Source organism: Epargyreus clarus, unplaced genomic scaffold (assembly GCF_041222505.1).
Source record: "Epargyreus clarus isolate Ecla_fem2 unplaced genomic scaffold, WU_Ecla_fem_2.2 ptg000021l, whole genome shotgun sequence".
NCBI classification, from domain to species: domain Eukaryota; kingdom Metazoa; phylum Arthropoda; class Insecta; order Lepidoptera; family Hesperiidae; genus Epargyreus; species Epargyreus clarus.
Genome location: NW_027332228.1, coordinates 8559890 through 8584294, shown reverse-complemented (window position 1 = coordinate 8584294; position 24405 = coordinate 8559890). Strand labels below are relative to the sequence as shown.

The following is a 24405-nucleotide window of genomic DNA, read 5'->3' as shown; positions in this document are numbered from 1 at the left end:
TGTTGTTTATAGAGCGGTATTAAGTACTATGTCTAGTTCGGGTTATGATCGTACGTCTATTATGTTTGATGACGTTTCGTATGACATGGCATGACATAACGTTTTTGCTTTTTGTCACTCGGACGGAGAAATGGAAAATAGTAAATTGAATAAATATAATTTGACAGTTGTACTAGATTACCTTGCCGAGATAGGAGTAGTAGTGAGCCTCGACCGTGGCATTGGTCGGTGCGGGATAGATGTTGCGTCTCGCTCGCACGCAGCAGTTCATTCACCCGGGCGTAGAGCGAGTGCGGAAGAAGCGCAGGCGGCGGCACGGGCTGTAGGCAGCCGCGCAGTAAGGACGTCTCCGACCATGAACCGAGCTACACATTATCAGTTATCCGGAGCTATCGGTGCGCTACGCCGCGTCCGCTCCACCATGACCCTCTAACTCGTGTTTCGCATTTAACTAGACTGAATGTAACATAGATCTCAAATAAGACTTATTTTTTAGTATTTTCCCTATTTTTAAGTGACGGTTAGTGTTGTGTCGATTAGTTATTAAGTTTAGTGAAATACAACAAAACACTTCGGATTTTCTTCAATGTGGATTTTTCTTCGTGTCACTTGCCTGGATTTTATAGTGACTTTGGTAAGTAATAAAATTACTTGGGAATATTATTAATAGGGGTAAATTCAACGTCTTAAGGCGAACGTTTTCTTGCCATCAAAAGACATCAACGCGCGACTCTACTTTTGTACTTTAATTTGTTTTTGTTTCTTTTTACATGTAATTGTGTTGTCACATCTACTTTTCAATACAACCAACACTTTACTAATATGTTATGCATTTCAATTTTCTTTATTTATTTATTTTTTTAACTACTGGTAAGTCTTATTTACTAATGACTTACATATAAGAACTTTCATACTAATGATTTACACATATGGCGAACATTTTAACTTATTAGAGCAAATATTTTTATTGGATTGGTCAGCACATGTTTCGTCGTCATGTATATTTACAGGTAATTTCAACCCAGGACATAGATGTAATTGTTTTTATTATTTTTTATATAAGTTTATAATTATATTCCTACACACTATTTTATATATTATAGCAAATTATTATACAAGTATTTTCTTTATTACGTTTCGTAGTGTAGTTTATTTTGTATTTTATGTGTAACGTGTACAGAATATATGTTAAGTTTACGTGTATAAGGATGAAAGGTAGAATAGGTAAGGTAATTGTGATGAGTTCTTAGATACACAGGCACTGTTTTTTTGATTGTCATAATGACTAAGTAAATAGCACCTAAAATAATGAGATGTTTGTGACTATACATATAATAACATACATCAACATTGAAACATTGAAATAGACGAATCCTAGCATCACCCTCACATGCACAAGCGTACAAACACATAGTCCCAACTATTGTGATTGAGCCGTCGAGTTGTGTAAAAACGCAACCTTGAACTTTTTGAGTTCAAATTCAAGGCGAACATTTCGCACACGTGATCTACCCACACGAAGCTTACGTAACTCACCCCGTACATATATTTTGATAACACATAAAGCCTTGTAAACAATAATATAAATAACAAATAAAAAACGAAAATAATAAAATATAACTTTTAATATTTTCTGCACGAAATTGTAGAGCCTTTTTGGAATTAAAGTACTTAAAAGCTCTCTCTTACTTTCATGAGTTATCGATTAAAAATATGTTGTGTGGACCAAAACATAAACATAAAAATGCAACGAAAGCAGCCGCACGCACACATGTAACCTGGCAGACACGTGAAACAAAAATAGCACATGAAAATTAAAATGCGAATGTTGTAGATTGGCCAAAAAAGTTGCGAACCGCAATCAAAAGTGATCCGAAGTGGGAGCGCATAAGATGCAAATCGGCATGCCAGTGGGCCGCGGTTTCGGCAATGACACTGACTGCCGATGATATAACATCAGGCTGACAAACCCGTGAAAAGTCGGTCGTTGAACCGCGGAGCGGCGGCTCCGAGCGCTTTCGCTTATGCGATTCTTATGTTTACACCGCTCGACTTAGAGCTCATTCTCATTTCACTTTGCTGAGCTCGATTTAAACAGTTAAGATTCGAATCGAATTCTGTGATGCAATATTTTTCTGAATAAATACAATAATTAGTTGGTATACAGAGATGATAATGAATTAATTAATGTGTTAAGTAAATTATTTTTAAATGTTTATTTTTTATAATGAATAAAATTATATCAAAGTTCCATATATGAAAAATATGGCTAAATATCACAATGTATGTTTTTACTACACTTTTGTAGCTTGCCAACAATCATGATTACGTTAAATATACAAGTACACGTATAGAAGTTATTAAGGAAAAACAAAACTAAAATCAGATAGCTTAAGCGCTACAAAAACTAGCTTCAATTGTCATTGTTGACGGCTTGAACAATTTTACTTTAATCTGAAGTGTCGAGTGAGTGGAAGAATGTTTGAAGAGTGCACTAAGTGCGGGATTGCTAGGAAGGTCCTTGATGGGTAGAAAGTAAACGCTTGGTAAACATCGTATGCGCGTGGCGGGGGGCGGGCTGAGGGCGGCTAATGCGTGGAACCTGTTCGGGCAACGGTACCTCAGTGCCCGGGGCGCGCACGCACCTATTATGTAATAACCATTTTCATGCCCCGATAGCTTTGTCTTTCAATGCATTTGATCTTTTCCTGCCCCGTGAGTCATGTGAGTGACGTAAGCTGGAGAATGCAAGCTTATAAGACAGTTATGTGTACGATTTAAGTTCGCTGAACATCATAAGTTTCAACCTTATATTCTTAAGTCTATGATGGCATATGATATACAGTATACTATATTATATTATATAATACTTAAGTAAGATTTTTACCTCTTGTCGTATAAAAACAAAACGTTTAAATATATTTCATGACATGACATTTCATGATATGCATGTCATATGTCATGTAAATGACATACAATATATTGTTTCAATAATTTAACTAAATTTTAATGTAACCTGACGCAATTATATTGACATTCAATAACAATGGTCGAGCGAATATTTTAAGTTAATAACACTATATAATAAATACTATAAATATAAATTAATAGGTATAATGTTAGCTATGAACCTACAATGAACCATATCACACACATGTGCTATTTAATATGCACACAAACGTGCATAATGGCAAAGTTCTAGCTAAAACAATATGTATGTCGCAAGCCTTCCGGTAACAGTAACAATGAACGGTTACCCCACCGATGATGACGGTCGGCCGCCACACAATATCGTCCATTCATTATTTGTCATCCTATCACATCGCGAACGCCGAGCGATGAACATTATCGCAAGATTAATTAAATTGCTTGCAGTCCCATAATGTTTTGTAATATACCTCGGAGCATTTTTTATATTGAGTAACATTTCGACACCTGTTTTCCAATAATAAAACCAACGGTAACAATGTATAGTATGTTCAATAAAAACTTAAAATACAATTCGTAAAACAGATTTTGTAGTTTGTACAAAAATACTAGTCTAAAGCAACTTAATTTCACATCGATTGGTCACTTAATACGCGACTCTGTAGGAAGTATTGGATACAAAGTTCCAATTTCACCCTCCTATTTTTTATCGGCGCATTCTAACTGTAGTAGCATCCCATAGGTACCGTAACCTTAAATGTATTATGTGTAACGTTATACACACCGTGTTGGCATCTACCTGCTCCGATCATTTATATAACCAAAGATACCTTTTATCTTCTAAATTAAAAAGTAGAGCAATAAAGGAGAAATATTATTAGTACCTTCAAAAGGAAATAATGTAGACAAAATTTAAAAGACACACGTTTACATATTAATATTTTATATAAATATTCATATTTTAAATAATAATGTATTTAAATTAAAACCTAAGTAGGCAATAGAAATGTAATAACCCAAGCTATACGCTCACTTCAAACAGCATAGGAAAGTCTGAAGTAGTACGGAAGTCGTAAAATGGAACCGCTGTCCGTTCGCTATGACCTCCCTTTCATTAATAATCCATAAGTGATGCAACTACATCATTGTCGTAAGAAAATTCGCTTAACATACGGTACATGGCATTTTTAGAGCACGATATTAATCCATAAACAAATCATTCAATACGCTCTGAATTATAAACGAGAATACCGCATAAAGGAAATGATGTTATCCGCCCGACCATAAGTTTTTATACCATAAGGTGCACAAAGATTTGTTATAACAGTCGATCATATTTCTTCCTCTGTTGATTCAAAACAGCACAAATGGATCTAACGGTACGTCCTTACAAAGACCTCACTGTGATTTTTTAGAATTAATCTTCTACCTGCGATTTAAGACCGTACACTTGTTCCTTCTTTTTTATATAGGATTTTGCAAACCATGGATAATTACTTGTCTCCATTATCGCGGTGATCTGTAATCATAGATTGTAAAATGACATTATACGGTTCTTTTGTATGCACTAACGCTAAGAATATTTAGAGTTTACAATACGGTACGCATTAGGTTGTATGCTGTGTATGTGCATCTTATGAAATTTTAGATATAACTACGTACATATTTTAAAATGTAGGTATTGTAAAATACTCTTGGAGCTTGTAATGTTACCACTATAAGCTTCAAGACTGTTTTATACCATAGAAAAAGTTAATGACAATTCATAATTCACCGACCCCATTCGGTTATGACACGTAAATCCAAGAATCGCAAACGAGTCATTAATAGAGCGAAATACTTTTAGAAGTTAAAACTAACAAAGGAAAGTAAACCGTAGTGGTTTGTTCGATCGATGAAAGTAAAGGCCAGTGTAGACGGGCGGGCGGTCCCGTTAGCCGGCCGGGCCCCGGGCTCACGGAATACTAAACGCTGACATACTGCGCGGCTTTTGACCCTATCCACATTCTAGACTAGTACTTCACACTTATGTGCACTCGATTTATCACCTACCAACTACCTACTTGATCTCTTTATTCTGATCATGCGTTTTTTTTTATTTATGAGTGTTTTTGTACGTGCCCTAAACTTATCAAGGATTACAACAAACTTTACTTAAGCTATGTCTAAGCTAAAGCTCTTGAATATTTTTCGCAACCACTTCCTTATCACGTGTAAATCTGAAGTAATAAGGTGTAATATAAACTTCAAAGATATTGCTAACTGCGAAAAAAATAAACCGCCTCCTTTATGTTTTTATAGGATTTCTTCCAAGTCAAAAGGCAACAAGTTATCATTGTCTTGCAATATTGGTTATTGTCTTTTACATTTGTGCTTTCAAATTAAAAAAGGACTTTAGAAATTGTTTTAGCAAAAAATGCAATTTGCGCAAATGGCATTTTTTAGCACATTTCGTATGCTGTAAAGGTACTAGCCATAAACCTAAGGGGCTGTTGTTTCCAACTCCTTTTGTGCATATTGTTTTACACAAAACGACCTCCATTTTGTAATAGACAATGACACGCCGACAAAACAAATTGCGTATTTTTATTTGTGCGAAAAGTAAAACTAACAGACGTTTTAACATAATTGCTGTTCCTATAGACTTTAGAATATAGAAATAACTATGAAGGAGCCGTTTTAAAACAGTTTCGGCGGAGATGTGGAGACATTTTCGTCATAGACTATTTAAGTTCGGTGCGGATATAGGCAACTGAGGACAACGACCCTACGCAAAATTCGCTGCATTGGGCTAGGTCTAGTGCATGCGCGTATGTATCTACGTCGGAGCGACCGTCAACACGGAAACACCGGGAAAGGGACCGCCTTATGCCTTTCCTCCCTGGCTAGAGCAGGAAAAATACATGAATGAGTATTGAAGCCTACCCCAAGAAGGGGGAAATCGAGTTTGCACTGTAGGCTCTACATCCACAGATGCAGACTTGTCCTACACCACAACGTTCTAACTAAGATCAATAAAGCTTTAACCATAAGATAGATGCTATAAAATATAAAGTTCAGTACTCGTGGATGAATAGAAAAACTTGTGGATTGACTGCATTACCACATTGCAACCAACGTTTTAAAGATTCCTTTAATGTTATTCTACAGAATTATAAAGTTTGCATATATTTACATTATACGTTGTAAATATAATAGATGGTTTGAAATAGCTAGTAAAATTCGAGTGTTTTTTTTCACTCAAAAAAATTTGCCAAAATAAAAAGTAATAAAGATAAGGGTTGTATTCGTATGCAGGTAAACATTACATAACATCTGTGAGCATCATGCAAAAATGACGCTGAGCAATTTGCCTAAAACCACGTGGATTTAGATGGCAAGTACAAGTAATATTGGTGTGGGTGTCAACGACCCCTGTGCCCAATACTCATACAGTAAACGCATTTCCCGCACACAGCCGCGATGCGATTTATTCGCGCAGAGAGCGGCGAGCGTGGAGCGTAGAGCGAGACGGGCGGCGCCGGGCGCGGGGGCTAGCGCAGTGGGACGAGGCAGCTGCGGCCGTTCACCCCGGAAGATTCAGTGTTTTGATACCGCTCAAGCCTCCGCCGACGCTGGAAAACTGCATTTTCTTTGATGCGCTTCGCTTTTCACGCTCTAATTGACTGCCAATTGAGCGATTTTGTTTTTAATGCCGCCATGTATTCGGCTGTGTAGATCACTATCGGTTTAGATTTGGAACGAGCATCTTAATCTTCTCTGTTAATTTGTTTCCGTTAAAATTATTTTTTGTTGTAGCCCACTTTTAAACAATTAAAATTTTAATCAAAGTTAATTACAGATTATTATACGATTGCACATTTACATAATACATTATTTTATTCCCCATTGTTTCATTAGTGCATAACAATAAAATTATTCAAAAGCGTAATTGTAAATATAGTATGAAGTATTAAGTAATAAAACAATTTAAAGTCTAATATTTTAAAAGTTTTGCTTTCATATTACATGAATGGTAATGAGTCAATTAAAATATTTTCAATCATCTCTCACTCTACCAAAGTTTCGCGAACTTCACAATGAACTTATGCAACAAAAAAAATTGATATTCAGGTAAATTGTTATAGAAAGCGTGAGGAATATGGCAGGCGTTAACAAAAAGTCATTAAAACCACAATGAAATTTACATCTATAATCGTTATAAATTTGTTAAAGAATACACATAATATAACAAATAAACACAGTAGGCATACACCAATTATACTACAATCTACCATTAATCTATTACCCACTGCATAAAATCTACCGTACTTTACATAGGTACATGATTGCGTCAATTCAAGTCCATACGTAAACACCAAAGGGTACAAAAAGAGACGAGATAGACACGATAGACGTCTGAGAGCCGTTAGGGCAGGTCAGGGCGTAGAAAGGGGCACGCGGCAATTAGGCAAACACGAAAACTTATTGGCTTCGTAGCTTGGATACTCTAATTGGAATAAATTCCAATTGAATATAACTGGAGGAGGATAACGTGTTTTGAGTTTCAAAATAGTCCTTGATGTAATTAATGGTAATTTTTTACATATTGTACTGTATCTAAATACTATAGTACAATATGTAAAAAAATACCAAAATAATACTAATACTATTTTGTAAAAAATACCACTTTGATTCACGGACAGCTCGACAACAGACAGACTACTCGTACAATAACAGTGTTTATATATAAAATTACCTTTTCCATTGTAAAAAATAATTACAAATTAAATTCTATAAATGATTATGCCAACTAAGTCAAATGAATGACAATCCACATAGACTCCAAATCGGTTATATTACTGAAATATAAAGTTCCTACTCCTACTTTAAGTATTCGAAAAATTTTCTCATGGTACAATGCAAGAAATAAGGGATATAGTTATAAATAATCATTCCATTATAAATGCTCAACTATCTATCTATAACTTTACTCTTTATAGAATTATTATAAAATTTATTTCAAGGAAATTCTTGTTTCCATAATACATTACAACGTAAACAAACTACGTTACGACTGAAATGTAAAGACACTTTAAAAAAACAGCCGTGAGGCACTCGAGCCCCCGGGCAGCCGTCGGGCCCATTATTCAGAGTTCGAACAGTTTGAGGCTGTTAACAGATTACAGGCTGTAAATAGTGAAATCAATATTGGATAATGGTAGGTGGTAGGGTGCGGCGTGGTCGAGCCGCCGGAGGAGGCAGAGTTACCCTTACTACAGGTTCTCTGATAACGTATTTAAACTTCCGAGCTTTTAATCAAAACAACGTCAGTCCATCCCGCTCTAAACCTGCAGTAAATGATAAAGAGCCAGCTATTGACGGGTTGAGGCTTTAAATTCGAGATCCAAAGGTAAGGGTGCATGAAGGCTGTGTCGTCGACCCGTGAGAGTGAAAGCGTGTTCCGGGGTGGCGTTGAGACGCCCGCCCGCCCTGCCATGGCTTTCGCTACCGTTCTCACGCTAACCGCTTCCACGTTGTTTCCAACTTATTTATATCGTTGTGTAAGCATAACATAGAGTAAATGGCATTAATAATAAGGAAATATCTGAATTACAAACTAATAATAAAGGAACTCTAATAGGCCTCCAGTCATTTTAAATCTATTTGTGTATATAAGTTCAGTTTTTGTTTGTTCTATGCAATAACCTCAATATTACGTAAGTATAGAATAAATCTGTGTAGTGTCATAATGTGAACATTACATTACTATACATCAAGTTTTGTGTTAAGTAATAATTGCGATAATATCAGTCGGTGGTGTGCGGCGATCGTCAATAAAGTGCAAGCGCGGATCGAGAGCACGGTCAGGGCGCGCCGCGGCGGCCACACTACGGAAGTAATGAACTTGAATGCAGCGCTCGGTCGCATTGCGCCGCCGTCCCGCTCTCCTCTAATTGGAGAACACTAGGCGCGAACGTGACGTACTCACTGCACTCGCTGTCAAATTCGTCCGCATTCTCCATCACGGGCCGCTTTCGTCGTCGATGCGTTTATCGGAACGAGACGCGAATATGTGTGTCGATTGCATTCTCGGCGTTGTAAAAGTGCATCTAGGTCGGTCGGCATAGCACGGCGTCGGGTTAGTGCGACGCTCTCCGCGGCTAGACGTGGGGCAGGTCGGCGAGTCGCGTTGCATAATGCGCTCGGAGCGCCGCCGCCGCGCACGCCGGCCGGTGCCCGACCCCGCGTAGCAGCCAGCACACCGCTCGCCGCCGCCGCACGCACCGGGCCGTCGAGCCGACATGAGCGCGGCGCGCTGGCTCCGGCCTCTCGTCTCCCTGCTCACTTTCCGCATCCTCCTCGAGTACATCAAGTCGCTCGACATCGCTCTCGCGTCCTAGGCACGGGCCTACTGACCGATTACCACCAAACACGATAAATAACTTATGTTCAACCGTGCGATAAAATAATACAACATATGATCTAACAATAGTTATTTCAAGAATGCCTGAACGTTAACATTTATTGTAAGTATTAACTTTAGATGCTAAACATGAGTATATTGAGTTTTTTTGTTTACTATGTTCTTTAGTTCTTGAAATCGAATAACTTCCGGTATTAACCATAAATGAAGATATAAGACTATAACTAAAACATGAATCAAAATAAATAAAGTGTATATTTCAAACTACGGCAAATTACCTAAAATATTGTGATAAAAGTTAACCCGCTCATTTGTTTATGTAAAGACGACGATCTACACAAAACACGGAAGGGGAAAATATATTTGGTTTGCTCTAAATTTAGCCCGGCTGCTAAAAATAATGAACACAAAAGGAAACCTCAACAATATTCTTTGCGACAAGCGTATTCTTTTTATTCTAAATTCGAACGATTTTCGTAACAAGCAAAATAAGAAACGTGCCCAATTACGAAATCATTGTCATCGCGTTATATCCGCATCATCCGTATAGGCAACATGCATCTCTATGTTGCCGATACTAGCATCTATTCGCAGTGGAAACATCTACGTATTAAATTATTATTAGACTGCAAGGTTAGTTTTCCCGTTGCACTAGCGTGTGTATGTGTTTGCAATATCATGGCCATATTTTATAGCACCTCGTCTTGCATGGTAACGTACCCGTAGTAAGAAAACCTACATTTTTCTTTCATCTGAAAAGATTAGATGCAATTCTCATCGTAATCTATTTGATCTAATTCTCATAATGCTTTCGTGTAAAAGCTATTAATTTTTCGTAACATATGTACATATTCATCATTGACTATCGATTAAATAATAAATATAACAAGCATTGACGGTATTAAAATCCAAATTAACATAAACTAGATTTTTTTCATAGTTCATCGTAGTTCTATAGACAAAATCTTCCTTCCTTTATATACTTTGTGTTTACTTTAGATTCCTCAGTGTAGGTAATGCTGGTACTTATTCCTAAAATAATCAGATAAGTTGAATAATAACAAAAACGTTTACGTTACGTTACAAATATCCTTTTTTGAAGTTGTTTAAAAATGTGTGAAAATTCATGTTGTGCATTTTGTGAAGATAATGTAAGATGTTGTGTTAATGGAAGAAAAGCTGAGCAAAGCTGGGTTAATCGACTAGTGTTCACTAAGAATAAACTAAATTATTACAATAAAAAAATTCTAATAATAACATTTTAATCCTTTCTATCCGGACGCATAATTTTATTGATTTATTTGAGTATTGCAAAGACTATTTTTATTTTTCTAACTCATTTGGTAATTTCATTTCTATATTTAATAAGTATTCATCAAATTATTTTCTTAATATTTTTTCTTTTACTTTCATCTTACGTCCGTGACAAAACGTAACAACACGTGCGCATTATAAATTACTAATCGTATTTTTTTACGTCCCACCGTCTTTGAATCAATTTCTGGTATGGACATTTCCATCCACGTATGATTCCTTAATTACGGTGAATACAATCGTATAAATAATACTATTAAGTTATAAGCTATTGCTTATAATTGTCTAATGTTAAATATCCATATTTAATTAGCTGTGTATTAAATAAAATCAAACATACGCCGGTTACCATTTTGCAAAGAACGCACAGATACTCGTACGCTGTCAATGGGTATACCTTTTTAATTCATAAGTAGCTTGATAAGCATTAATAACGAAGATAAGAGTGAGATACTAGTGCAGTGCGCGTCGCTACAAAAGGGCAAGTTCAAGTGCAGCGCATGCGCCAAGGTTGCTTCCTGGTGCGCGCGCGCTCTGCACTCGCGCGCTCCGATGCGCGCACACGTAATATTTACATTGCTATTAATTTTGCATTTCGTAATTCCTCGCATTTGCATTGCTATATCGAAAACCAACTACTTTACCGCGCTGTAAAAATATTTTTTTAAATAGATTTGGACGTTGACACATGATCTGTACCAACTCCATCTCTACATTAATTTACGTTATTGACTTGTTGATAGTATTTCATTAAAAGGACTTGTATATAGTATTTCATTTAATGGAGTTTAAAAAACCGTAAAGTAGCTACTTTGGCAATATATATTTGTCCAATATTATGTATTATTATTCGCACAATACGTATTCTCCTTTTCATTTTAAATCATGAGTGCATTTAAAAATCTGACAATTATTCTGTTATCTATTATCTTATAATATAAAAAGTGTTTCATTTGTGAGTTATTTCAGAAACCTTGAATAATAAATTAATTAATTTCCAGTAATAACTACTACTGTTAAATATGCAATTACATAATGAAATCTAGGTGATGTTATTCTGCAAAGTGATTGAAAAATGTTAATAGGTATTTAATAAAAGAGAACCAAATTGGATCATTTATAAAACCTTAAAATTTTGTCAATTTGGTGCACTTTTCACAATTTGTTGAATTATATTATTTCAAATCAAATAAAGAACTTTAAACTATTACAAATTGTAATAGTTTATTATGTACTTAATTACAATGATTATGAAAACTTGTACTTCTTCTGTTAAAAATCCGTTGCTTAACCTACCTACGAGTATTACATTAATGTTGCTTTCCCTTTCTCTGATATCAGACGAAGACTAATTTAGAACTATATGTACTTCTCACGAAGCATAGCCAATTTGGTCATTTTAGTCTTTAGTTCCAGAGAGTATTTAATATAATATTTTTTTCATATACTTAACAGGAATAACAAAAGAATATGGAGTCCATTTTATGATAAGTGGATACGGCAATCAACCCCAAATAAGATTGAAACCCCATCTAAGTTCAACCGCTGATCCGTAGCACTATTAATTCGGAACTCTTCTTGTCTCCTTCCAAAAAAAAACTACCTTTAACAGTGATATTATCAGGCAAAAATGAGCTCAAACTAAATTTTAGCTCAGTGCCGTCACCATCTTGGACAAATTTTACAATTAAATATTTATCATTTTTTAAAGAATATAATAATAATATAAAACACGTAATTTTACTTAACCTAAACATCATTGCTAGCACGTGGCTTCATTAATGTGGCATTGTATTACTACTATTCATCTATTTTATTTAGTGCATATTGGCAAAATGGTATTATGTTACTCTACTTCATCTTTTGTGAACTACCAGTTTTACTTACATACTTAAATTTGTGAATAGCGATGCAATTATAAACAAATAAAACTATAATGGCTATACCGGTATAATATTACATCTGCTTATTGCAATAATGATGACCCGTGTAGCTCATAGGTTACGACGTCGGTGAAACATACATACGGATCCGGATTTGAGTCCTGGTCAGGTAGATATTTATTTTTTAATTTCTGTTCTGGGTCTGGGTGTTTGTGTGCTTGTTTTTGTGTCCATGGTATCTACCGACCGAAATTGTAATACCGTGGTGTGCGTATAAAACCGTTTCTTCATATTATGAATTATTCCAGCATAACTAAATGAATTTGCTATCACATAATTATAAGTGGTATCGTTTGTCACGTGAATGGTTACAGTAATTTTACATGAAGTGCGTTACATGTTCGCATCTATTCTAATCAGTACACGTGAGCAATTATTATAAATCGTATTATTTAATCAAGCGTTACAAGTGAAATCATCTCGGTTTTGCACTTCACTGTCTATTTCCAACGAATCAGTCTGTTTACAACAATTAACTTGGATAGCAGATATTATCATGTGTGATAAAAGTTTTAGTGATTAGTTCGCGAAGCATTGGCAGAATGAGTTTGAAAAGCAATTTCATATGGTGAATCAAATTTCAATTTCAATTTCAATACACTATTATAACGATACTTACGTGCATAAACTATGCATTAACGATAAATTATTTTCAATAATTGTATTTAAATTAAAATCTTATCAAATTGACATTTTAAGATATTTCATATAATAAAAAAATATTTGTTAAAAATAAATTGGCAGAAATTTATAAATATAGTTATTGTGTTCGTCTGAATTAAAATGTCACTAATTGCATTTTTATTTTGATATTTTTGTATCCTACTTTTATTTGAAAAGATTTATAGATGTGTAGAATTTTAGAGGTAGATCAGAATAGACCACTAAATTATTATTTCAGATTCCATCAAAGCCGAACACCTTGAGACCCTATTAAGGACACAATGTCGAAATAAATAATTGTGACCAAAATTTTGATTCTGATGAAGCCTGGTAACGATTGTAATTTTTCTACTAAGATTGGAAGTTTATTTCTTGTAGAGGCAACCCTAAAACCAGGGCCGCAGGATCGGCTCGCGTGCACGGCGTGACATTGCGCGGTCGAGTTGCGCAACGCATGCTCACGTGCGCTTCCTATGTCTCGTTTTACAGACGTTAATCATTAATCGGAATATGCCCACTTACGATTCCCTTTCGGAACTACATAATTAATTAGCAACAAAGTTTCTTGATATAATTTTCCTATTTCGATGCTTACGTTTACGTTCGATTCGTTTCATTATTTGTACGCAAAAATAATTAGGTATTCAAAAGTAAAATTATTTATACTCAATACAATGATAATGGATTGTTCCAATTAATTTCATTCAACTAAAATCATTTATAATTTAAAACAATAAATCAATGCAGTAGTTCAATAATGCTCTACCATTTAATTCAACTGATGTTAATTAAATCTCGGTACAATAATTGTACTGCAAATAATTAAACTGTACTGCAAATAAATTGTTGTTCTTTAAGTTATTTTTATTCGCAAAATATTTTTAGTTTACAGACACCATTCAAGAAAAAATAATAGTAAGATTAGGCAGTTAGGATAGCAATAAAATAATCATACATCCTCCATATTATTATGTCTTAAAAACGAATGTCTGCTCTTATTTCCGAGAGGTATAAACAATTTTTTTAATAATACATGTATTTATTTCATTTTAAATAGCAATGTTTATTATTGCATATTGTTTCTATGTATTACTTGTATTATTATTTGTAATTAAACACGTTTATCTGGGTATTTTCCCGCGAATAAAAATAAATAACCCCAATTTTAAAGTAGGTAATTAGGTTTTTCATGATAATATCGATCGGAGATGGATGCTTGGGAACTTGGTATGGTAGAACCTTAGGACTACTGTGTCTTGTGGGTCGTCGATTATTACTTATTCATTAAACTGCTCATTTCTTTATTAAATTAAATATTAATATATCATTGAATAATGTGATTAATACAAGGTATTAGTTACATGTAACTTTTATAAATTTTGCTAATTCAAATCTAGCGAAAATGGGCAGGGGTTATTGGCTACAATTATTTTCTGTCCCACCGCTTGACACGGATTTCTTCATATACATGGTGGAGATAAAAGCCTACTAATGTGTATGTATGATAATTTACTGTACAACTCAGACGGTATGGTCCAATCGTTAACAACAACAGTGGAACGCTTGCGCAACCATTTGAATGTCAAATAGCCGGTTTGAAAAACAAATTTTTCGTTCGCACCGAGAGAAGTCGATGGCCGCGGTCGCATCACTTCCGACTTCATTATGCAATGACATGTTGAATGCACAGATTACTTAACTACACCACGAGAGGATTAATTAAACATTCTATTTTTATATTGTCCGTATACTCTACGCGTTGAATATTCAAATACATAATGTAATATTCCCAAAATAATGTAGTCGAATTCAGTAAACATAGTGTGAATAGTTTACACCTCAACATTGTGCTTCTTTTGTAGTCATAGTATATTCAAATTATTATTTTTAGAGCTGGTTCGAAATCATTAATCAAAATAATCATATTGTGAACAAAATCTGCTTCCGTTTACTTATTTATTTTGTAATGAATTGTATAATTATGCTTTCTATTATATTTTGTAACCTACTTGAAACTTGAGACAACCCAGTAGACTATCATCAATTTAAGCTTATTCTAATATTAAATTTTCTTTGTTACCAGGTATTTACTACATCAACACATGGAATAAGAAGCTAGCGTAAACAACTACTATCAAAATGAGACTGGTAAGCAAATATTGAACAAATCAATCAATCGTACTTTAACATGAATTAGGGTGCTAAAATATGTAAGGAATAAATAGAATTTGCGGAAAATATAAATAGGCAAAGGGGAAGTGTCAGTGCGCAGTGGAAAGTGCGCACTTATCACAAAACTGGGTCAGTAGTGGCACCGCCCCTTTATCGAACACAGCCGATGTCGTACTCTTCATTTTCCTAAAATAAGCCCTCTTTAAGAGATCACAAGAATCAGTTTACGCTAGCGCTTCCGGACGATGCAGGCGTGTGTGAAGGGAGAAGTGCAATTCGTTTGCATATTTTTTGGTACTGAAAATGGTACCGGCCGGCGGCCAGGCTGCCGCTGAAAATACACCAGCGATAGTCACCACACGCTGGATATCAAATATGGCTATCATTTTTATAATTGTAAGCGATTTTTGAACTAGTGCGCAAAAGTGGAAAAATCAATTATATCAAATATTTACGTGTAATTTCAAGTTCACGGGCTTTTATTTATTCGGTATCGTGTTAAATTAGATCAAAAATATAGGAATCGTATGTGTTAATGTGAGAAATTTAAAATAATAAGTGTCAAATAATAAGCAATGTCCAAACGACCTTCACTAAAGAAATGGCGTATTTAACGCATCGCTTCCTTTAGTTCATTGTAAATTGAATAAGAAGCTTTATTTTCTACGTTATTTATTCATAATTAACATAGTTCAACTAATTTACTTCAATAAAATTTAATTTCTACGTAGAAGTCGGTACAAAGGAATACATATCCTGTAAACCTAACCTGTTTTCGGGTGGTTGTGATTTAAAATGATATCAAGAGATTTCCAGACAAAACTTACAAGTGTGCATGGTCAGCCGTAAGCAATATTCTGGTTGACAATTCTACAAAGTTTCAGTGAAATTTAGACAATAGAATCTTTCGTTTTCCTCCTTAAGAAACTGTCTTTGCAAGATTTAATTCATGGCAAATAAAAAAGGGATATCTGAATGCATTGCACATTGGGAAGCGCTACTTGAACAATGGGCTTTTGCTACAAGTGCTAATTTGTGCGGTTGTCAACAGTCAACAAGCGAGGAGATTCCCAGTACAACGGTGGGTCGCACGGGCAGCCCGGGCGCGGTAGGCGCTTACGATGTGACCCGGATGCGCGAGGAGGAGTTCGAGCGCCTGACGGTCTACATCGTGCCCGATGTGCCGTGCGAGCGCGGGACCCCCGGCCGCGCTGAGCGCACGCTACCCCGCAGCCTCGCGCTCAGGCCCTCCGCTGTACTATCCACACCTAATACACCCGTAAGTAAAACCTATATATTTTTATAATATAGGAGTAGCAGACGAGCATACAGTCCACCTGATGGTAAGTGACTCCTGCCCATGGACATCTGTAATCAACCCCAGATAGGATTAGATATTCCTACCTGAGTTCGGCCACAGATACGCCGCTACCCCGCAGGACTAAGCTGGAACGCCTCGGAAAAGTATGTCTCCCTTATCACACCCTTTAAACCAGAACACAGCAGCGTTTAACGCTGTTGTTATGAAGCAAAAATAGGGGTGGTGGTGTTGCCGCCGGAGTCGAACCATAAAAGGTTCTACCACCTTCATAAGGGTTCTAGTAGAACCTATAATTATACTACCCTCACTTAATACACTCGTAAATTACTTATACTAAAACAACTGTATATCTCACGGGTGTAACATGAACACTTTCAGTCTTTCACACTTGAAGTGGATTAATTTTCTACTCACACTTACTAGATAAACCTCTTAGTGGAGTTGAAATGGACTCAAAAAGAAAGCTTTTGTGTAAGTATTAGATGAAAGAAAACTCTATTGTTTGTAAATTAATTTACTGTGTCTTTTCTGAAGATTTAAGTACATATACCAACGTAGGTAAAAATAAAGAAATTAAATATTCAACTAAATTATAAGCGCACAAAACAGTAGGTCCTATAGCTACAATTTCTTGATTTCACTATTAATACAAATAAATTTGATTGTTTGCAGACCGAAGGTGTATGGAGTACGGGAGTTATTCCTCGTGGGACCAGATTTGGACCCTTTGAAGGAACTCGGACACCCAACAAACCAAACGATAAAGTCTCCTGGCGATATTATTGGAGGGTAAGTGAAATTATTTTCATTCGGTACTACTTCGCTTTACTGTATTGAACATATTAAGAAATTTGTCATTTCCGTATTGGGTTTGTACTTGTATATACGTTATTCACGACCTCTCAATATTGAAGCATACCCATACAACCAGTATCAAACTAACTAATCTAAGTACTTGCAACTGCCCTCCTACGCCCAAAATAACTATGCACTTTTCTTGTCTCTAACTAACCTATTCCTCTCTCTTTTGGGCCAGGTACAGGAAACTGTCAGACATCATACTTATGGAAACATTAAGGTGAGATTGGGCTTTACAAACTTTTGTGGTGCTGGACGCTTGATATTAGATATCTTCTTTGCTTATAGAATCTTTAATGTTAAGTACCTAATATATGTGTTACGTGTGTCTCATTATTAATTTTGAAAATATATGTACCGAATCGGTTTTTTACACAAATCACATGATTAAAAATGCGTTACTTGATTTGAAACGTTCATGAGACATTTTTATCTTGTGTCCTACAATATGACATAACCTCGTCCTTGACTTCACTACCATAATAATTGTAAGCAGTCGCTATCAGCTGCACGCGCATTGCAAATATTGCACACGTGCGACTCTACATGTGTTTCGTTTTTACTAGAGAAGCGAACACAGTAATATTTTTATATAATAATAAAAAATTAAAGCTTTAAATTGTATCCCAAAACATGCAAAAAACAGGGTATCTACAAAGATCAAAACCTGGATTTATGCTCATGTTTAGATCTATATTACGATGTTTAATAGAAGTATGTTATATTAATTGCAGATATTCAAAGATAGTGACTATTATTACCTGGATGGGTCCGACACGAGCGTGGCGAACTGGATGCGATACGTAGCCTCAGCTTACTCGCTTTCAGTGATGAACCTCGTCGCGTGTCAACACCAAGAACACATATACTTTTACACCATCAGGTAAGACCCACAACTAATTTTATAGCACTGTAAAATGTTTTAAAATTTCACGTTACGGCGATTGCTAAGACCATGTGAAAATGTAATTATAATCCATTTCTTTTTTCCTCAGAGACATTATGCCTAATGAAGAACTAATGGTCTGGTATTGCAAGGACTTTGCAACAAGATTAGGTTATGATATTGACCCAGAGAGAGCTACCTATTCAATATGTGAGTACTGATTGAACCATATTATACAATTCATTTATTAAAAACAAATATTTAAAAATCAAATACTATTACTTGTACCTTTCACTAAGCGTTTGTTTTATTTTATCGCAGGCAAAGAAGAAACTATCAAAAAAGCATATGGCTTGCCACCTGCCCCAGTACATCCTGAAATTGCCTTTAATCATATGAAATATGTCCTGGGATTGACAAACGCAAAAGAACTTTTAGAAACAGAAATCCCTAGTCGGAGAAGAAAAAGGGAATCAAGTGAAAAATCTCTTCACGAAACATCAAATATCATGCCTCGGGAAGAATCAAGAGTTTTAAATAAAACTGATAGATCCATTATCAGATTAGACACATCTACGAATATCATCCACCATAAATCAGAAACTCCAATAAGCGAATGCCCAACACCTTCACCAACTGGGTTGATGCAACCTCCATCACCTGTGAAATTACATCACAGGGACAACCAAACTTTAATAATTCACCAACATAAAGAAAGCACATCACATGTCGTGATACATCAATTAGAAAATCCCAGGATCCAAAGCAATAGGTCACCTGCCCAAAACCAACATCTAAGAGATATGCGTGGGCCTTCTCCGATGGCACAGAATCACCAAGATAAATTAGGCAGTAAGTCACCAAGCCTTACCCATTGTGGTCCTCAACATTATGAACATCAACTAACTCCCAACGATGGGTCTGTGCGATCTGATGAAGGTTACCACAGCAATGGGTATCATGATGAATTCACACCTCCTGAAGATTCCAGTGACTCGGATGTAGAAAATTATGTTTTAGATTGTTCGAACAAAACAAATGAACCCAAAGAAACAGTTATTGTCCAAAAGACAGACATGGACATGCACCGAAATGAGTACAGAAAAGTTAAAATAAAAATGCCAAGGGCCTATCAATACCAAAATAATAAAGATATGGATTGCGAAAGTGAGAAGGAACTAATCATAGCCGAAGAGATAGCTAATGATACACCTCAGAATTTATCACCTCCTAGAAGAGATCCTGCCACGTCTACCGTTATAGTATTGGAATCTTCACAAAATACAATCGTTCCGCTAAATAAACCATACTACGAAGATGGAGCGATTTCACCATCACCTCAACCAGCTTTCATGCGGTATTCTCCACCAGATACAAGGATATTAGAAACTATACTCACTGGAAATAGGATTGATACCAACAATAATGATCCTAACAGACGTCAGCCAAATGCGACACCACCACCATCATCGCCAACTGAAATGGCTTATTCTTATAAGAAAAGCCAAAGGTACGGCAATGCTTGTAGTCCAGATTCCAGTTCAAATTTAACACCTTTGCCATCTTTGCTACCACTACCGCAACAATTACCGACTCCAAGCGTGGCTTCTGTATATTCATCATCACCACCGCATACAATTCCACATACTACAGAAATTCGAGAAATACGAGAAATAAGGGAAATTAGGGAGACAAGATATGAAAGTCTGTATCCCAATTATTCTTACAGTTTATATTCTCCACCAAACTCTACAATAATTACTCAACTAGGATCTCCTCCAAATACCTACTCACCAACTGTTTCATCGACGCATCAATATGAGCGGACGCAAAATGGACAAAGCACTCACCACTACCCTTCATCAACGAGTGTTATTACATTGAAAAACTGTTCACAGCTGAGTTTGATACAAAATTCAAATGTTAACAGTCAACTTGTTCCTCAACACGGCAGCATGAGTCCTGATGGGTCGTGTAGTTTAATGGCTCCTATGAGCCCTAACTCACAATCATCGCGTGGCTATAGAAGTTTGCCCTACCCATTGAAGAAGAAAGACGGAAAAATGCACTATGAATGCAATGTTTGTTGCAAAACGTTTGGACAGTTATCAAACTTAAAAGTGCATTTAAGAACGCACTCCGGAGAACGACCTTTCAAATGTAACGTGTGCAACAAATCTTTTACACAACTTGCTCATCTACAGAAACATCATCTAGTGCACACGGGAGAAAAACCGCACCAGTGCGATATATGCAAGAAAAGGTTTTCATCGACGTCGAATTTAAAAACCCATCTTCGCTTACATTCGGGTCAAAAACCGTATGCCTGCGATCTGTGTATGCAAAAGTTCACGCAATTCGTTCACTTGAAACTTCACAAGCGATTGCATACTAACGATAGACCATACGTCTGCCAAGGATGTGACAAGAAATACATCAGTGCTTCCGGCTTACGCACCCATTGGAAAACTACAAGTTGCAAGCCCAATAACATCGAGGAAGTCCTAGCAATCACCAACGCTGCCAACACTGAATGTATTGGTGAGTATTTATTATTTTACGAAACTATAAATACACAAATTTATTTAAAATCACTAAACTGTAATTTTACCATGATTTATAATTTTGACACGATTATTTAAAATAGTATTACACCAAATAAATAAAAATAAGCGGAGATGCGGGATCAGTCGCATCGCGTTGCACTTTCTCTTCGTAGGTGAACTACAACTTTCACTTGCGCTGTCGCTGAACGCGGCCGATTTCATTTTCGCGTGCACTTTGCAGGTACCGCCGACAAAGACTGCCACGAGAGAGAGGGGCACTCGGCGTACGAGGTGCACTCGGCGTCGCAGGGAGGGCTGGTGGGAGCCGGTGGGGCGCGCGTGACGCTCTTGCACAGCGAGGTGCTGCTGGGAGGGCACGCGCACACCACCACGCCGCACCTGGCGACGGGGCACGGCCAGCTTTCACCGGCGGGCGAGCCGTACCGGCCGCACCATCCGCCGCCCGACCACGAGCCGCAACACTACGGCGCGGCGGCCGCCGAGACGCGCCCCAGCGTCATCGAGTCGAGCCAGCCGCTCATCATCGAGTGCACCTGAGAGCGGGCCTGCCGCCCGCCGCGCCGCCGTCGCCGCTTCGACGCCGTTCCGACGCGATTCTCCCCGCCGCATCATGTGATTCCACTCTTGTGATCCAACGAAAGTATTTGTTTATTGTAAAGAGACAATCGTGTGTGTAACACTCAGTTCAGTGGCTATGAGATTAATATAAAAACTTTGAGATGTATATTTGTAAAAATGATTTAGTTTTAAGCGCATTGCGGTGTTATTAAGTACTAAGTACTTGTATAAGGACACGATCGTTCGTAAAATGTTTCGTCGCCCGTTAAAGTATTTTTATTAAGGTCTCAAGCCTTTCTTTGTGCTAATGCTCAATTTTTCTACATAGGATTTCTATTGTACATATGTTTTATGACATCTTTATTTTATTTAAAAAGTCTATGTATATGTCCTGTAAATACGTACTTGGATTATGTAGGTGTTTTACAGTGTCTTTATAAAATTATATCAATACTGGCAGGTTCTTATTTATGTCTTATCTTTCTGCAGTATAAAATGAGAAACTTGAATTTCTTAAAAATTCACCAAAGAAGGTCTCAATAGGTTTTTATACCATTTGGACAATTCCCTCGACATGCAAATTGTCACAAGTTCGTCGAGTCACACTGAAACTAAAAATAACTATAAAGATAGTCGAAATCAAATTAGAAGTAAGTGCCAAAAGCGCATCAATATTTTTTTACTTTTTAAGTTATCCTAATAAGATATTCATATAGTATTTTAAAATCGTTGTTCCTAATGAATAATTGGAGAGTAAGTGCATATGTGCATCAACTTAATTCTAATGTAACTTAGATTAGAATGGAGGATTCGTGTACATTGTCCCTACGCTAGAACAAATGGTGCTTCACATGGTAGAGTAGCGATCGCGCGCGCCGACCGCTCGGTCGTATGCGCTCGCATACTATTTACTACATGTAATCTTAATTCACCCAACTTAATAATTTGTATGTATTATTATATTCCAAATTTCTAGTACTTTAATATTATAATTCTCCTAATCAAAAAGGCTGAGATAAATATGTAATGTGACGATTGGCGAATGTTATTAGAGGTACTGGTTAACATTATGTGTAAGTACATACGTCCGTGTGGCGCATAAACTGGTAGGTATAGCTTATACGTGATGTAGAACCAAAACATAGCTTTTTGTATATTTCTATTGTTCGTATGAGTAAGATTTTTACATGCAATCACTTATAAATTTAATAACTGTATATTTTATACTTCCTATTTACCTAAAGAGCTAAAATTTTTGTATTAAATTATCTGTCTGACGAATGAAATATAATTACAAATGATTTATAAAACGTTTAAAAATTTTAGGCGTCGATCTCGGCGTAAATGTTTTGCATACATTTTATATTGTTATTTCATTGAATTACTTGAAATTTAAAATACCTACTTAGTGTATGTATTCATATCAATGAAAAGTTTAAAAACTGTAACATACCAGCTTATAAATTGATGTTAATGGTAAATTAAATCAATGAATAATGTGTGCTTTTGAACGTCGAAGTTAGAAACATTTCGAAACTCTGGCAATAAAATCTATGTAGAATATTCGCAAAATAACTATGTATATAGTGAATTGTGACTATTAAACTTCTTTAGTATAATACTATTGATAATATTGTTAAAAACTTCTCGCCATTCCTTAAATTGGTAACGTAAATTTTCTGATGTTTAAAAATTTACATATTTTATATCATGAATACATCAGCACCATTATCATTAAAGTTCTGTATATTGAGTCTTTGACTAAATATTTGAATATTCTTCAAAAGAAAATGGTAATTCCTAAAAATTGTCTTTTAAATGGCTTTTGTCTATTAAGAAAACTTCTTATTAAAATAATATGCTCGATAGACAAAATGTGCTCGTAGCAATCAGAAAATTAAAAAAGTAATTAAAGAAAAAGGCACTTGTAATAATGTATTGAAATCGAAATGAAACTATTATTGGTTTGTTTTATTGTACATAATTTTAATTCTCAATTATCAGTCACTATACAAACATAAACATTGTATCAATCTTGTATAAAAGTATACTTAAAAACCTAAGAAAGATAGATTGTTCTTACATAATCGTATATAAGTACAATACATAACTTATGATACATCAAAATAAGCAATATATTACTGTATTGTATTAATCATTCTGCTATGATATTTATAGATACGAACATTGTTATATGCCTTGAGACAAGGTAATACCTACTATAATTATTTAATATGCCAGAAATACCTATACTCACTGTAAAGGCCTGTAATTTTGTACACTTGATCAATGATTATTTTAAAACACCAAATCCATTAAAACAGGAGTAAATATATAATAGCGGTTTCATTCCATTCCCCTAAAATGCTTCGCAAACTAACAAAGATGTTCTTCGACCTATTTGCAGAGCTTCACAATCTTAGGTAAGAATATTTTACATATTTTATTATGTACCTTTTATTTACCTTTTTATCTTCAATAGCGTTACCACCTAATGTAAAGTTGACTTTATAAATCTACGATGAATTTCAATCATCTATTACCAACAAGTAGATTTTAAACATATTTCTTTGCATTTTTGTACATAAAATTGAAGTAATCAATGACAGGGATTATATCTGATGGTAAGAACTGAAAAAGATATGATGTGGTACGATGAAATGGTTTAGGGAAATTCACCTTATATATTTAACTAGTAGGAATCTAGTTTAAATAATGTTTTTATTAGGCGCAGAATATCATAAAAGAGATTAAACAGATTGATACATTGAAGTAAAAAATCTTACTAT

The 24405-nt window shown here is 35.6% G+C and overlaps 1 protein-coding gene across 3 annotated transcripts; it reads left to right on the top strand.

The window, feature by feature from the left end:
• The first annotated feature begins 299 nt into the window (after positions 1-299).
• Blimp-1 (PR domain zinc finger protein 1) lies at positions 300-23954 on the top strand. 3 transcript variants are annotated; one of them, XM_073084152.1, is made up of 9 exons: positions 300-634; positions 15338-15402; positions 16478-16705; positions 17420-17536; positions 17784-17825; positions 18340-18488; positions 18601-18701; positions 18813-21032; positions 21279-23954. In XM_073084152.1, the coding sequence occupies exons 2-9, from the start codon at positions 15394-15396 to the stop codon at positions 21593-21595; spliced, it is 3183 nt and encodes a 1060-aa protein (XP_072940253.1). In that variant the 5' UTR covers positions 300-634; positions 15338-15393; the 3' UTR covers positions 21596-23954. The 3 variants fall into 3 exon arrangements, with proteins under 3 accessions (XP_072940253.1, XP_072940255.1, XP_072940254.1); XM_073084153.1 differs by lacking the exon at positions 300-634 and adding an exon at positions 9041-9437; XM_073084154.1 differs by lacking the exon at positions 17784-17825.
• Positions 23955-24405: the final 451 nt, after the last annotated feature.

What these genes read in the sequence shown, in the direction of transcription:
- Blimp-1 (XM_073084152.1), top strand. An exon ending in TATCCACACCTAATACACCC is followed by an intron (nt 16,706 to 17,419) that starts GTAAGTAAAACC and finishes GATTGTTTGCAG; the next exon opens with ACCGAAGGTGTATGGAGTAC. An exon ending in TGCCAACACTGAATGTATTG is followed by an intron (nt 21,033 to 21,278) that starts GTGAGTATTTAT and finishes TGCACTTTGCAG; the next exon opens with GTACCGCCGACAAAGACTGC.